Raw genomic sequence first — 16,332 nt, 5'->3', positions numbered from 1 at the left:
TCCGGCCAGGTCGCCGGATATCCGTCAAGTGACCCTTACGAGTCCTTCTTGATCTGAAGTGGAGTAGTTACCGTTGTTTCTCCTGGTGTTGAATCCCGAACAGCGTCGGGACATGGGACTAGAGGACGAACGAAAGATGCTTACCGGATCCGGAGACCCCAAAGGGGTAAGTCTAGGAGGTCGGCTCTTAACTCTGCTCAATGCCCTGAGCCCCGGGACCTAGCCCATCAAAGCACATTCCCGGGCCATCGTAGTCCGGGTTTACCTCCCAGGGGTTGAGGGGTTGAGAGAGGTGGTTTCTGCTTCTCATGTTCAGAATTCCTGAGTGACCTTGGGCAAATTAATGGCTAGTCTTCCTCAGGGCTGGCTTCGCAACCCCACCAATGTGAAGGTTTATAATATGTGGAGTTATAATGTGTCGATTAAACTTGTGTTAAAAAAAAAAAGAAAAAGAAACCCGTGTTTTCAGTTTTAAGGTTGTGATTTGACAAGTGTGTGAAGCAAACAGACCGGCGTTAGTCTTTAACCTACCTTAGGTCAGGAATCACTATTTGTGGAGGTTCCGGGGATCCGAGCCTTATACCACTTGCTGTGAAAAAGTGGTTCAGGAATTGGGGTGTAGCTTCGCGGTAAAACGTTTGCCTAGCATCAAGAAGGCCTGTGTTCGCTCCCCAGTATCTCAAACAAAAAGTAGTTCTTTATCTTTTGAGATGGAGATGGACGAGGACTTGTGTCTTTGGGGACAGTTTAAGAATGTGCAGTGTAATTCTGTGATGAAAGAGGGAGCTCTTTCCCAATGTGATAAATACTAATTGCTTGCTGTTCTGAGTGCTTTATATGTACTAAGACATTAACTTGGCAGTTTTCCCATGAGGTAAATATTAGGCACATTTTTGGGGGGGTCATTTTTATAGATAACGCAGCAAGCAAGGAAGTTTATTATCTTTTCTAAATGCACACAAGTAGCAAGACAGTGCATCTGGGAATAGGGTCTAAACCGCACAACTTTAGAGCCAGAGCTCTAACCACAGTACTTTACAAAAGAGACTCGCTTTGCTTCCATTTCCTATATATTTGTCCTCTCTCTTCTTCAAGACAAGCCACTGGGGCTATGGATTTGGAATTATTTGGAAAATTGTTTATCCTTTAATTTTTTCTAGTCTTAGCAATTTTCAGAACGTGCTGGAGCCAGGCACAGAAAGTTCAGCAGGGTACTAAAAACCACAACGGCAACAGATTAAGTTTTAAAATTAAGAAAAGGTGTGTTAGTCCATGCTTTTAATCCCAGCACTCAGGAGGCAAAAGCAGGAAGAAGGATCTCTGAGTTCAAGGCCATCCTGGTCTTCACATTGAGCTCCAGGACAGCCAGAACTATAGAAAGAGACCCTGTGTCAAAAACAAAACAAAAAGCCACAAAAAACCAAAGCCAATAAATAATAAAATGAAAGTTGAATTAATTTTATGAAAGATCATAATTATTGGAGATTAAGTCCTTTTATTCAATGTGGCTTTGGTTTTTCTCATTGGGGGAAACAGTCCGTAATTAAACCTCTATTTGGATTTGTTTGATATGGTGTCTTTGACATAATTACTAAGTTGTAGCATTGCTAACTGGGAAATGACACAATGGTCTAGACACTGATTTCAAGGTTTTTCCCCACAATTTTTATTTTTTCGGTAAGCGTGTGTGTTTTGCTTGCGTGTACATCTGTGTACCACTTGCATGCTTGGTGTCCTCTGAGGCCGTAAGAGGGCATCAGATCCCCCGGAACTGGAGTTACAAATGTTTGTGAGCCACCATGCAGGTGCCAGGAAGAACATGGGTTCTTTGGGATGGGGACAAGTGCTCTTAACTGCTGAGCCATCTTTTGTGTGCATGGATAGGAGTTGTGTGTTCGCATCTGTCAATAGGTCTTTTCATTTGGCTCCTGGGATCAAACTCAGGTTGTTGGCAGCAATAATTTTACCTGATGGTTTTAGGACCTTTTTATTCTTATGCTGGACTTTGAATCCAGGGCCTTAAGTATTCTCAAGTTGTACTTCACCAGCTCTGATGTCAGGTTTTTGGTTTTTTTGTTTGTTTTTTTTTTGGGGGGGGGGTGTGCTTTTTCCATTGTGATTTTTTTTTTTAAAGGTTTATTTTACTGATTATGTATACAGTGTTCTGTCTGCATGTTTGCCTGCATGACAGAAGAGGGCATCAGAACTCCTTATAGATGGTTGTGTGCCACCATGTGGTTACTGGGAATTGAACTCAGGACCTCTGGAAGAGTAGCCTGTGCTCTTAACCTCTGAGCCATCTCTCCAGCCCTCAATGTGAATTTTAAAAACTTTATTTTTTATGCATATGACTGTTTTGCTTGCATGTATGCTGTGTACCATGTGTGTGGTCTGGTACTCAAGGAGGTCAGGAGAGGGTGTTGGATCCCCTGGCACTGGAATTAGAAATGGTTGCGAACTGACATGTGGGTGTTGTGAATCAAACCTGGTTCTTTTAAGGAACTTGATGAAAAACTAGAATTTATATCTTAAGTAACAACTTCACACTTAGGAGAAACCTTGCCAATGATGAGAGTAAAGAGCTGAGGTTACAGTTGAACCTCCTCCCGTCCTCCCTTATTTCCCTATGTGCATATATACGCAGGTAAATAACCCTGCCATGCACCAGATAGGACCTATGCCTATGCTCCTATAGGTAGTTTCTACAGTTAGGCAAAGAAAGGAAACTATTTTGAAGGTATGCACTGGGATAAGAAAGATAATGTAGACCTGGTGTTTCTAAGGTCTTGGGTGAAGTTGTATAGACTTTTATAATTTTATTGATCTGCAAGCCAAAGGACAGTGATTATAGCTTTAGTTAAGGTGACTAAAGAAAAGGATTTAGGCTTGACAATTTTCATATTCAGTATTCAAGTTAAGAGGCTAGAAAAAGAGCTGGAGAGATGGTTAAGATTCAGTACTGTTCTTGCAGAGGCTCTGAGTTCAGTTCCTAGTACTTACATCAGGCTCAGAATTGCCTGTAACTTTGGTTCCAAGGGATCTGATGTCTCTGGCCTCCACAGGCACCTGCATTAGTGTACATGCTCTACCCCGATACCCATAGTTAAAAAAATAGTGAAAATCTTAAAAGGTTTTCCTCTAAACTTAGTTTAGGATATAAAGACAAAGTGTAGCCATTTCTAGCAATATTTACCAGTACTTCAGTTATGTTTTGAGATGGGGTCTTCTATAGTTCAGGCTGGACTGAGACTTGAGCTGAGGCCTTTTAAGTGCTGGGATTACAGGAGAGTACTCCGCATTTGTTTAAGCCAAAGCAGAGTGTTTTTGTTTTTGTAGGTTGGTACGTTGCATTGGCGTGTATGGTCCCGTGTGTATGACATTTTGTTTTCTCTTTCAGTGTGGGAATTGGACCAAGGGCTTTGTGCAATGCTAGGAAAGCACTCTGTTACTGAGCTTCATCCTTAGACTACCAAAATACTTTTTAAGTTCTTTAGGTCTCATTGGATTATCTGATGGCTTGAGTCTATTATCAGGAAGTATTTAATAATCACTGCTTATTGTTTCTAAATTGGGATTACTTCCTTAAGAGCTGACTAATCACATCCCAAAGGCTATATGTACTTCATAAAATGTAAACTGTCCTACACACTTAGATCTTACTGATGAAAGTGTGGTGGTGTCTGTCTCAAAATGATACAGTATATGGTGAGGTGGTATATATACATGGAGACAGCTACCTTTGAAAGAATTTATGGACTGAGCATAGTGGCTTATACGTGTGATCCTAGCACTTGAGAGGCTGAGGCAGGACAATGAAGAGTTCAAGGCCAGCTAGGAATACAAGCAGGACACTATCTTAAAAAATAAAAGGTCATTAACATGGTAAAAGTGCCTGCCTCCACACCTGACAATCTGAGTTCAACCTCCAGAACCTATATAACGAAAGGAAAAAACTGATTTTCACAAGTTGTCCACTGACTTCTGTGTGTTTGCTGAGCAGGTGTGCAGACTGTCTAGTGTGTTATCAAACAGAGACCAAACTCCTTCCATTGTAATAGTGTCCCCCCCCCCTTTTTTTTAAATGTGGGAAAAAACTCTTTTAACTAATTCCTCCCTTTAAGAAATCCCAATTGACTCACCAAATCTGCTGACAATGACAATTCAGATGATGGTGTGGCAGCAGCCAGAGGAGGGGCCCCAGAGAAAGCCCACCGGGAGAGGGGAGAAGCCAAAGAGCCAGCAGTCTGACGGGGAACATGAGAAAGCAGCTGATTCCGGTGTGTTTGGAGCCTGAGCCTAGGCTTGGGCCTGTTCCTGTGGAATCAGCTGTCTGCACAGAGAAATGTGTAAAAGCTGCTAACTCCTGTGGTTTTTGGAGCCCCAAAACCTATGGAGTTTGCTGCAGAGAGGCTGCAACAAAAAATTAGCCAGCAGGGTGGGGACTCTGGCCGTGTGTAGCTCTGGCCTCTGCCGGTGGCTGCAAAGCCACGGGTAAGAGGCTTTTTCATGAATTCATGCCCCAAAAGTTGGATGCCAGATTTTTTTTTCCTTGAATCCTAAATGGTCTTATTATAATAAAAACCCGGAGCCAGATATCAGGGCGAAAGCTGAAAGATAGAGAGGCAGAGCAAGCCGCAGCTACCACCTCTTACCTTAACAACTCCTCAGCCTGCAAGAGTTCCTGTCTCTTCTCACCTTTTATTCCTTTCTCTGACCAGCTATATCATTTCCTGTCTCAAGCTTCCTAGTGCTGGGATGAAAGGTGTGTGATCCCAAGTGCTGGAATTAAAGGTGTGTGCCACCACTGCCTGGCTGTTTCTCTTTAGACTGGATTAATCTCATGTAGTCCAGTGTGGCCTTGAACTCACAGAAATCCAGATGGATCTCTGCCTCTGCCTCCTAAGTGCTAGGATTAAAGGTGTGTGCCACCACTGCCTAGCCTCTGTGGCTAACTCTGTGACTGGTTTTGTCCTTTGATCTTCAGGCAACCTTTATTTCTTAGATTACAAATAGATCACCATAATCTAATTAAAAATTAAATTTAAAAAAGAAAAGAGCAAGGCTGAAGAGATGGCTCAGAGGTTAAGAGCACTCGCTGCTCTTCCAGAGGTCCTAGTTTGATTCCTAGCAACCATATGGTGGCTCACAACCATCTATAATGAGATCTGGTGTCCTGGCCTGCAGGCATATGTGTAGAAAGAACACTATACATAATAAATAAATCTTTAAAAAGAAAGAAGGAAGGAGAGGAAGAAAGAAAGGGAGAAAAGAGCAGGAAGAAGAAAGAATGGCAGGAGAATTTATTGCATATAGTTCTTGAGAGAAAGGGTCATGCCACATAATGCAGGACAGTGTGGGGAGTGAGCAAAAGGAACCAGAGGAGCTGGGCATGCTGGTAGCACGTGCCTGTGATCCAGGCATTAAGGCTGAAGCAGGAGGACTGCTGCAAGTTCAAGGCCAGGCTGGCTACATACTAAGACCCTGTCTCATAAAACAAAAACAAGTTAGAGCTCGAGAAATGGCTCAGTGCTTAAGAGTACTTGCTGCCCAAGCATGAGAACTAGAGAATGGATCATAGCACTCGGGTAAACGCTAGGCATTACACACTGAGGGGACTAGAGACAGGAAGATCACTAGGGCTTACTGGTTGCCTTTCTAGCAAGGTTCAAGAGGTTGCCTGATGCCCCCTCCCCAGTGGCCTCCGTGCACAATGATGCATACACCTGTACACACTTGTGCATATGCTACACACACACAAGTGTTTTCATAAAAGTTGGGAAGGGAACTCAGGATGGTGACTCGCATCTATAATTCCAGTGCTTGGGAAGGTGAGGTGGAGGACTGCCCCAAATACGAAGCCAGTATGGACTAGAGCGAGACCTTACCAAATTACACAAGGAGTCTCAAGGAGAACAAGGCCCAGAGCCTCGGTTCCTCTGGGAAGGAAAGATGGAGGCAAAAGAAGCAGGCTTGATCAAATTAAGGGTTGGATAGTTGGAATAATTTCAGTGAGCTCTGAACTATGGTGCTGATCCCTTGTTGACCTTTGGCTCTTTAGTGGGGCGATACAAAGTTTGTGTGAGATTGCCTAAGGAAGTGACTGGCTATATGGTTTTTAGATTGACTGGTACATGAAAGGTGTGTTCCCAGGCAAACTGCATTTTATCTCTAAAAATTAGCTAGTTCTGGGGAGGCAAGATTTAGCACTGAAACTGTCAAAGACCCTAGGGTAACAAAACATCATAAAACAATATGATTAATAGTCTTTTCTCCATATTTATACTGTCAGTATGATTGGGGAAATGTATGTTATAAAATTGCTGCTGACACTAATTTTCTTTAACTTTTGTAGGAAGAAGAGGAGGAAGAATTAGTGGTAAGTACTGCTTCTGATTTTGAACAACCTTACTAGAAGTAGGAAATTTGAGCTTCATTAGGAATCTGTGACAACTTGGGGGAAATGATGGAATAAGCCTTTAACACCTATGCAGTGGAGTGTTTGGGGTTGTGAGCCTAGAAAATGATGTCTTTTCAAGGTTTGGAGCTTCTTTGGTTTTGTCAGGAATCAGACAGCATCTTGAAGGTCTGGCACTCATCTGTTATTTGTGGTTTAATAAAGAACTCTGGAAGGAAATTCCTTTGATAGTTCTCCATGTTTGTATTTTCTGACTTTGCAAGTAGAGTGCTAGGCCTGAGTCTTACACAGGGAAATTGAATCCTAAGTGCTGTGTTACCAAGTGATGCCTCTAGGAGATCTACTTCCTGTTTGACCAGGTTTCCTTTACTGCCTTGTTTCTCAGATAGGGCTGAGCCTTTCAGTGCATACTATCAACCTTGGAAGGCAGAAATGTGAAACTTCCCTAGTACTTAGCATTAAAGAATTAAACAGGCGTCCCTGTTCTGCCATTTCTGGCTACAGTATGGTTCTGCTCACTGGCCTGTATGGTAAGTCAGAGGTAGCACCTTGATTTGGTGATTATACTGACCAAAGCATATATATTTGGCTGATGTTTCTGAAGCCTCCTTTTTTTTTTCTTCTCTGTTTCCTTGTCAGGACCCCCTAACAACAGTGAGAGAGCAATGTGAGCAGATGGAGAAGTGTGCAAAGGCCCGAGAGCGACTGGAGCTTTGTGATAATCGTGTATCTTCCCGATCTCAGACAGAAGAGGATTGCACAGAGGAGCTCTTTGACTTCTTGCACGCACGGGATCACTGTGTGAGTCATTCGGAAGACAGGAAGGGCAAAGCTAACGGTGGTCTCCGTGCTCCATGGAGACCCATCAGTAACCATTTACTATGGGCCCTGGATGTCAGGTTTGGTGACAAGCATTTTACATACGTCGATGTCCCTAATCCTTACCACACATGTATCACTATCAACATTGCACATATTGGAACAGATTCTGACAGGAGAAAAAACAACATCCTAACATGCACTGTTAAATAGTAGGGAAGCTGGAGCTTATATTCTTTTTTGTTTTAGTACTGGAGATAAAACACAAGGCCTTATGCATGCTAGGCAAATGGTCTGTCTGCTGAGCTACGCCCCTAGCCCTGGATTTTGTGTGGGGTTTTGCCTGCATGTATGTCTTTGTTCCATGTATGGGTCTGGTGCCCAAGAAAGTTAGAAGAGGGGCATCAGATCTCCTGTAACTGGATTTGTGGACAGTTCTGACTCACCATGTGGGTGTTGGAAACTGAACCCAGGTCCTCTGCACCTCTAAAAAAGCAACTAGTGTTCTTGACCACTGAGACAGCATGTCTCCAGTCCCAGATACTGTGCTTCTAATAGTCTGTTCTTTCTGCGGGTGTGTTCCTTCAGTATGTCTTATACCTGGTTGTTTATATACAGGGCTTCTCTCTCTCTCTCTCTCTCTCTCTCTCTCTCTCTCTCTCTCTCTTTGGAGACAGAGTTTCTCTGTGAAACAGTCCTGGAACTGTAGACCAGGCTGGCCTTGAACTCACAGAGATCCACCTGCCTCTGCCTCCTGAGTGCTGGGATCAATGGTGTGCGCCATCAGTGCCTGGCCACTCTTTCATATATCAGTGTTTTATACATATTACACACATAAGATCTGATAAGATTAATTCTATTAAAACTGTTAGGTAGCTGGGCAGTGGTGGCACACACCTTTGTTCCCAGCACTTGAAGGCAGAGGCAGACGGATCTCTGAGTTTGAGGCCAGCCTGGTCTATAGAATGAGATGCAGGACAGCCAAGGCTACACAGAGAAACCCTGTCTTCCAAAAACCAAAACAAACAAACAAAAACCTGATTCGGTAAGCCAGGTGTGCTCGCTTATGCCTATAATCCTAGCACTTACCATTTGGAATGCTGAGGCAGGAGGATTGCCATGAATTTGAGACCACCCTGGGCTACATAATGAGTTTTAGTCCAGTCTGGTCTATAGAATGAGGTCCTGCATTTTTTAAAAAAAAAAAAAAAAAAAAAAAAGAGGGACAACTGATTGGCCTAGTCACCTTACTGAGAATATATTCTCTGTGTAGGTTGTAGAGCACCTGTCTAGTGAGATCTGGATTTGATCACCAGTGGGGGCGGGAGGGGTAGTGTCACATGTTAGAGAAATATGGGGAAAAGTAGACATTTCACACTCTGCTGATAGAAATACAAAGTGGCACAGCCAATGCGTAAAATAGCTTGGCAGTTCCTTAGATGGGCAAGCATGGAGCCAGCTGTGGGAGCACACATCTGTAGTCCTAGCTACTCATGAGTCTGAGGCAGGAAGGTCACTGGAGCCCAGGTGTTTGAAGACAGTCTGATCTAAACAGAAAGATCCTTTCTTTTTAGGGTAAAAAGTTAAGCATGGATCTAGCATATGGTCACAGATAGCACTGAGCAGCAATTCCAGTCCTACATAGATATCCAAGAGAAATATAAAAAGTTTTAGATTTTTAGTAGGGTGGTGGTACATTGCTGCAAAGGGAATTCCAAAAACAAATGTGTGGTGATTATTTAGTGGAAGCTTACAGGAGATTACATGCAACTTCTAAAAGAAAAAGATGGGGCTGGAGAGATGGCTCAGCAGTTAAGAGCACTGCTGTTCTTCCAAAGGACCGGGATTCAATTCTCAGCACCCACATGGCAGCTCATAGCTGTCTGCAACTCCAGTGCCAGTGGATCTGATATCCTTACACTGACATATATACAGGCAAAACACCAATGCACATAAATAATTTATTTTTAAAAAGTAGGTGAAAAAAGTCAGAGTTGCAGACAGGAAAGAGTCGGGTAACCAAAGGGAGTTACTAGGGCCCAAGTGTGGGTAAGGATGCTTAAGAATGAGTGTCAAGAAAGGAGTACTACTGTTGCAGGTTAGGAAGACCTGTGGGCCGTGATTGTAAATCCAAGTGATGATATTTTCTTTTTCTTGTCTAGGTGGCCCACAAACTCTTCAGCAGCTTGAAGTGAATACGCAGATTCATCCACCTCAGCCTTGTCACAGGGCATCAGGAAAAGTTCCTTGTGGTTTTGAACCATTTGTTTCTAATGTGTATCATAAGTTCTTGAGAACCTTACCGATTATGGCAAGTAGCTTCTCTTGCATGTAATAGCAGTGATTCCATCTTAATAAACTGATCTTGTGGACTTGCTGTTTGTCCTTCCTCTGCCACCCCTTACTTTATTATTTTAGTTTTTAATTTTTTTTTTTTTTTTTTTTAAGTAAAATCGAACCCACAGTTTTGTGCATGCTAGGCAAGTGCCTTTCTACTGGGCTACATTTTACCCTTTTACTTTATATTGTGAGTCTTGCTAAATTGTATTTGTTGGCCCTCAAAATTTCAATCCTCCTGCCTCAGCTTCTTGAGTATCAGATTATAGGCAGGTGATAAAAACTCGGTTCCTGCCGGGCGGTGGTGGCGCACGCCTTTAATCCCAGCACTTGGGAGGCAGAGGCAGGCGGATCTCTGTGAGTTCGAGGCCAGCCTGGACTACCAAGCGAGTTCCAGGAAAGCCGCAAAGCTACACAGGGAAACCCTGTCTCGAAAAAACAAAAAAAAAAAAAAAAAAACTCGGTTCCTTTGAGACCCCGCCCTCCTCCCCTTTTTTTGTTTTTTGGTGATGCTAGGAGTTGAACCCAGGGTATTGTGCATGCTAGGCAAGAACTCTACCACTGTGCTGTTTCCCTAGTCTCTACTTCAGAATGTTATTTAATTTGAAATTTTGTGCAGGGTGTGGTTAGGTATGCCTAAATTTCAGCAATAGGGAGGCTGTAATAGGAGTTCAAAGCCAATCTAGGCCACCTGGAGGGACCCAACCCCATGTCCCCAGAAAAATGTTTCTTTTCAGACATGTATAAAGGAGAGAATGTAACCAACTCCTGTTACCTAGCAACTAAATAATCTCTAGTGATAGGATGTGTATATGTATAAAATTATCACACATAAAGATGAAAGTAATTAATTCCTCATTTCTCATCTTAAAACTATCTTTTGTCCTTTTTTTGTTGGTTGGTTTTTTGGGTTTTAGTATTCAATAAGTTTCTTTTTGTTTTTTTCAAGACAGGGTTTCTCTGTGTAGCTTTGTGCCTTTCCTGGAACTCACTTTGTAGACCAGGCTGGCCTCGAACTCACAGAGATCCACCTGGCTCTGCATTCTAAGTACTGGGATTAAAGGGGTGTGCCACTACTGCCTGGCAAGTTTCTTTCTTAAGATTTAATATTATTTTGTTTGTATGTTTTGAGACAGAGTCCCATTATGTAGTTCTGGCTGGCCTGGAACATGCTTTGTAGACTAGGCTAGCCTCATGCACAGATATCTGCTTGCCAATGTCTCCTGAGTGCTAGGATCAAAGGCATGCTCTTGGCTTAAAAATTTAATTTTTACTTTTTTTTTTTTTTGTTTTGTTTTCGTTCTCTAGTTTTGGTGCCTGTCCTGGATCTTGCTCTGTAGACCAGACTGGCCTCGAACTCACAGAAATCTGCCTGGCTCTGCCTCACAAGTGCTGGGATTAAAGGCATGTGCCACCACTGCCCGGCTGTTCTTGTTTTTTTTTTTTTTTTTTTTTTTTTTTTGAGGCAGGATCTCACTATATAGTTCTGGCTGTCCTTGAACTCATTATGTAGACCAGGCTGGCCTCAGACTCACCAATATCCCCCTGCCTCTGCCTCCGAATTGCTGGGATTAAAGGCATGCTTCACTACACCTGGCTAAAGATTTATTTTTATTTTATTCATATGAGTGTTCTGTCTGCATGTATGTAAGTACACCACATGTGTACCTAGTACCCTCAGAAACCTGCAGACACTTAACATGGACTTCTAGCTACCATGTGCATGAGCACGTGAGTGTTCACACAAACATACAAAACATTTTTTCTTTATAATTTATTAAGACTTTTTAGTGTATATGGTGCTCTATCTGCATGTACACCAGCATGCCAGAAGAGGGCATCAGATCCCATTATAGATGGCTATGAGCCACCCTGTGGTTGCTGGGAATTAAACTCAGGACCTTTGGAAGAGCTGCCAATGCTCTTAACCACTGAGCCATCTTTCTAGCCCCAACAAAACATTTTTAAAAGGAAGCCATCAGGGTAGCTTTGTGGGTAAGGACATTTGCCTCCATGCCTGACAGCCTGAGTCTGACCCCTGGGACTCACATAATAGAAGAAAACTGACTCCCAAAAGTAACCCTCTGACCTGCACACATGTGCCATGGCATATGCCCCTCCCCCCTGCCCCCTCCCCCACAGTATTTGAAAGGAGGAGGTAGGGGTGAAATAGAGCATGGTGGCATACTCCTGTAGTCCCAGTTTCCAGGTAACATTCTCCTGCCTTCACTCCTTAACAAGGATTATCTCAGCTGTTTGGAAGGCTAGGGGATGAGGATCATTTGAGCCAAGGACTGTAATAGCTGGGCAGCATAAGCATCTCTAAAAGAAAAAAAAATTTTATGAAGAAAATAATAACCTAGACAGAAAGTGAATGAAAATTAGTGCCTGTACTTAAATTAGTAGACTGATAACTCAGTACAACTAGTGATACTGAAAAAAGCATCACAGATGGTAAAGACCTTTGCTGTGCTGCACACCTCTAATTCCAGCTTTTGGGAGGCAGATGCCAGCCTGGTCCACCTAGCAAGCTCCAGGTCAGCCAGGACTGTGTAAACGCTGTCTCAAAGAAAAGTATGTTTTTCACCATCTTACTAAAATTTCAAATGTACAGCAAAGCTGAAACTTTATAGTGTACTTGACTATACCATCACCCAGATTTTAGTATCATTAAACTATTATACCTGTGTTATATAAACAGGAATTACCCAGAATTTTGCTTAAAAGATACTTGAGTCTTGTTAAATTCTAACTACAAATAAATAAGGTAAAGCTTCCCAAGGCTAGGCAAAAGCTACTGGGTAGCTGCAAATGAACAGTTCCTACACTTACCAGGACTGGAGACATTTGAGTTGTAACCAAGTCTTGTGAGCTCTTGTTGAACTTTATGCTATGATTTAAGTTCCCAGGAAAACAAAACAACAAAATAAAAAAATGCCCACATTAAAGATTCCACAAGGCTCATAGACTGATTAGGACTGATTGCAAAGAGTTGTAATGTTGCCCATCCAGAGACAGACTATCTCCTTAATGGTCATTCACTGCCCCTTCTGTACTTGACCTACCACTCATGTGACTATAGTAAAAACCTTTTGGGGGGGTCTTCACAAACCACTAGCTTCCACCAATCAAAAGCTGAGAATGTTATCACATAGCATCTGAAACCCATAGAGATTTCTCTGCCTTTCCCTAACCTGTCTACGTAGTGGTTCACACCAATTCTTTAAAAGACTCAAATTGTCAAGACTGTTCCAAGAAGCCAGACATGATGGATCATGCCTGTAATCCCAGCCTTTGGAAGGTGATGGTAAGTAGAACAGAAATTCAGGTCATGCCCAGTTACATAGTACATTTGAGGCCAGCCTGAACTATACGAGATTCTACCTATAAAACCAAAAGTGGGGCCTAGGAGATGGCTCAGTGGGTAGAGACTCTTGCACCCAGGCCTGCTGACCTAGGTTCCATCTCCAGATCCCACAGGCATGGTAGAACCCACTCTGGAGGGTTTCCGGGATCTGACCACTACACATGTATTGTGGCATGTATGCACATTCACCTAAAAAATTAACTGAGGGGGTGGACTGGAGAGATGGCTCAGTGGTTAAGAACACTTGCTGCTCTTCCAGAGGACCCAGGTTCAATTCCCAGTACCCACATGGCAGCTCAATTTTCTATAACTCCTGTTCCTTCACAGAGCCATAGATGCAGGCAAACACACCAATGTACATAAAATACAAATAAATTAACTGAATTTTAAAAAGCAAAACAAACCAATAAGATTGATATAAGAAGAATCAGAACATTCAAAGATCCCTATTGTTTTCTTTTTATGACCAATTAATCTATATCGATCGATCGATCGATCTTGAAGCAGACCTCTGTTTTCTGGAACTCTCTTTGTAGACCAGGCTGGCCTCAAACTCAGAGATCCACATGCTTCTGCCTTTGTCTCCTGAGTGCTCTGATTAAAGGTGTGCACCACCGTGTCAGACAAGATTTATTTTTAAATTGTCTTTGTGTGATATGTGCACATGAATACAGGTGCCCACAGAGATGTATACATACACCACACACAAAGGCATTGATTGGAGTCTCTCTGGAGCTTGAGTTTATGAGGTTTTTTTATCTGCCTGAAGTGGGTGCTGGGGAGTGAACTCCAGTCCCCTATAAAGTTTGTATTTTTTTTTTTAAGTTTATTGGTGTTCTGCCTGCATGTATGTCTGTATGAGGGTGTCAGATGGAGTTGTAGACAGTTCCTAGCTGCCATATGGGTGCTGGGAATTGAACTCAGGTTCTCTGGAAGAGCAGCCAGTGCTCTTAACATCTCTCCAATCTACCCATATTATTTTCTCGATATTAGTATCATTGATATTTTGGGTCAGATAATTCTTTGTTGTAGGGAAGGGCTGTTGTGTTACCCATGTGCTTAGCAGTATCTCTCTAACTAGTAGATACTGGAAACACCAAGAAGTTATAGGAATCCGAAATCTCTCCAGATGTTACAAAAGGACCCCTGAGGGATAGACAAAAATTGCTTTTGAATAACAACCACTGCTCTATTTCAAATAGAAGGTACAGAATTAATAATTAAAGACTTAAGTTGGGTGTCGTGGTGCATGTTGTAATGTGACTTCTTAGCCGACTGAAGCAGGAAGATAAGGAGTTTGAGGCCATGCTGGGCTACAGAGCATGATAGAACAGGCACCAGATGTCCTCTTCTGGCCTTTGGGGGTATAGATAGGTATTTACAACACCACACACACAAGAAATACTAATAACCATTCAATATGAGTGACCCTTAATTTGTTCATGCTCCTGTAAGCAACCCAGCTAGACTCATTAGCTCACCAAGCTAGACTAGTGTGGAGTTATTTTGGCCTTTCATTGGTGCCCTATCTGGAGTGGACAGGTGCTTTCTTATTCACATCTCCCTAGGAAAAGCCTCAAAACATGTCCCATTAAATTTTATTTTAAACACTTGGAAGATCTGCATAGTTCAGTGAACCAGAACTTTACAAACAACCCACTGTATAGACAAAAGATTCATTCCAAGTATGGCTAAGTCAGTGAATTTTAGTGTAACAGAACTTTAGAAACCTCTGGATATAATCCAGTATCTTCTAACACTCACTAACCTTTACTGTTAATCAGGAAACGGTTACTTATCAAGTTTGGCTGTAATATCAACAAAAATGTAGTTATTACTATCTGAACACATTGAAGAAGCAAGTGTGATGCTCTGTCCTCTATTAAACAGAAAGTAATTTACCAGAAAATTTTAGTTTTAAGATTATATTTTATTTTTAAATGTGTGTATAGGGGCATGTGAATAGCCATAGAAGCCAGATGAAAGGGTCTCATCCCCTGGAGCTAGAGTTACAGGTGGTTGTAAGCTGCCTTATGTGGGTGTTGGGGACTGATAGCACTCCTAATTGAGGAGGCATTTCTCCAACCTTATTAGCAAAAGACTTGTTTAAAAAAAAAAGTACTACTCTTTATATTTTGTAATACACTTTCTTTGGGCCACCAACCAGCTCTCAAATCATGACACAGAGACTTACTATTAGTTATGAATGCTTGGCTTTAGCTTATGCTTGTCCCACTAGCTCTTATAACTTAACCTGTTTCTCCTCAACTGTGTTTTGCCTCCAGGTTTTTTACCTTTCTTTTTGTATGTCCTACTCTGTGTCTGTCTGTCTGGTGACTGCCTGCCTGGCTGACCCCGGAAGTCTCCCTCTCATTCTCCTTCAGTCTTTCCTCTCTTCTTCCCTGAGCCTAGATTCTTCCTCTTATTCTCTCTACCCACCAGCCCTGCCTAGCTATTGGCTGTTCAGCTTTTTATTAGACCAATCAGGTGCCTTAGGCAGACAAGATGAAACAGCAACACATCTTTCCATAGTTAAATGCAACCTATTTACATAGTTAAAGTAATATTCCACTGTTGTGTCTGGTGTTCAGTTCACATGGGTCAGAAACAGGGCCACTCTAGGATGAGTAGCCTTCTCAGCTGCAGGGGGAGTCAGCCTCTGGTGAGCTGACTGTAGCTTTTCAATGGCTTTATTGTTATACAGTTTACACCTTTTAACAAGTCAATTTCCGCATACCAAAACCTCTTATCTTGAAGCTCCCACAGAAACAAATTCCAAAGCAATTCCCAGTCACAGAACATCTCAGCTTGCTGAGAACCCCCCATGACCAAGTTTTGCATAGGCTTTGAATGTCCAGGAAACTGGTAAGATTTATATACTTCAAAGAGAAGGTACCAGACAAAAGGCATATTTGTTAATTTCTCCTAAGAAATTACTACAAGCTCTTTGCCAGTCATCGTTAATCACCCACAATGGCACAATTTCAGTATTAGTATAGGGTACTACAATCTTAGTTGAATCAATTTCTGACAATTGATGAAGTCTTTTTTTTTTTTGAGTTTGTTTTTTTTTTTGAGTTTTTTTTTTTTTTTTTTTTTTTGAGAGGGTTTCTCTGTGTAGCTTTGTGCCTTTCCTGGAACTCGCTTTGGAGACCAGGCTGGCCTCGAACTCACAGAGATCCACCTGCCTCTGCCTCCCGAGTGCTGGGATTAAAGGCGTGGCCACCACCGCCCGGCCCAATTGATGAAGTCTTATTCTTCCCTTTATAATTAATTTGGAAATCTTTTCCATATAGGTTTTTAAATTTTTACTCTGTGAGCTAGGAAAATCCACTCTAAAATATCTAAATTATCCTCCCTCTGCATAGTGAATCCAGTATCGGAGTGAGTGGAA

General features: G+C 42.2%; 1 protein-coding gene across 1 annotated transcript; it reads left to right on the top strand.

Moving 5' to 3' along the window:
• Positions 1 to 8: 8 nt before the first annotated feature.
• On the top strand, positions 9 to 9,606 carry Uqcrh (ubiquinol-cytochrome c reductase hinge protein). Its single transcript, XM_006986590.4, has 4 exons — positions 9 to 166; positions 6,353 to 6,376; positions 7,055 to 7,216; positions 9,397 to 9,606. Exons 1-4 carry the CDS (start codon positions 113 to 115, stop codon positions 9,427 to 9,429), a joined length of 273 nt encoding a protein of 90 aa, XP_006986652.1. The 5' UTR covers positions 9 to 112; the 3' UTR covers positions 9,430 to 9,606.
• The last annotated feature ends 6,726 nt before the right edge of the window (positions 9,607 to 16,332 follow it).

This window comes from Peromyscus maniculatus, chromosome 2 (assembly GCF_049852395.1).
Source record: "Peromyscus maniculatus bairdii isolate BWxNUB_F1_BW_parent chromosome 2, HU_Pman_BW_mat_3.1, whole genome shotgun sequence".
NCBI lineage: Eukaryota > Metazoa > Chordata > Mammalia > Rodentia > Cricetidae > Peromyscus > Peromyscus maniculatus.
This window is presented reverse-complemented; position numbering and strand designations above follow the sequence as displayed.

Coding starts and splice junctions, on each gene's coding strand:
- Uqcrh (XM_006986590.4), top strand. CDS start 113: ATGGGACTAGAGGACGAACGAAAGATGCTTACCGGATCCGGAGACCCC. Junction 6,377..7,054: donor AAGAGGAGGAAGAATTAGTG/GTAAGTACTGCT, acceptor TTTCCTTGTCAG/GACCCCCTAACAACAGTGAG. Junction 7,217..9,396: donor TGCACGCACGGGATCACTGT/GTGAGTCATTCG, acceptor TTTCTTGTCTAG/GTGGCCCACAAACTCTTCAG.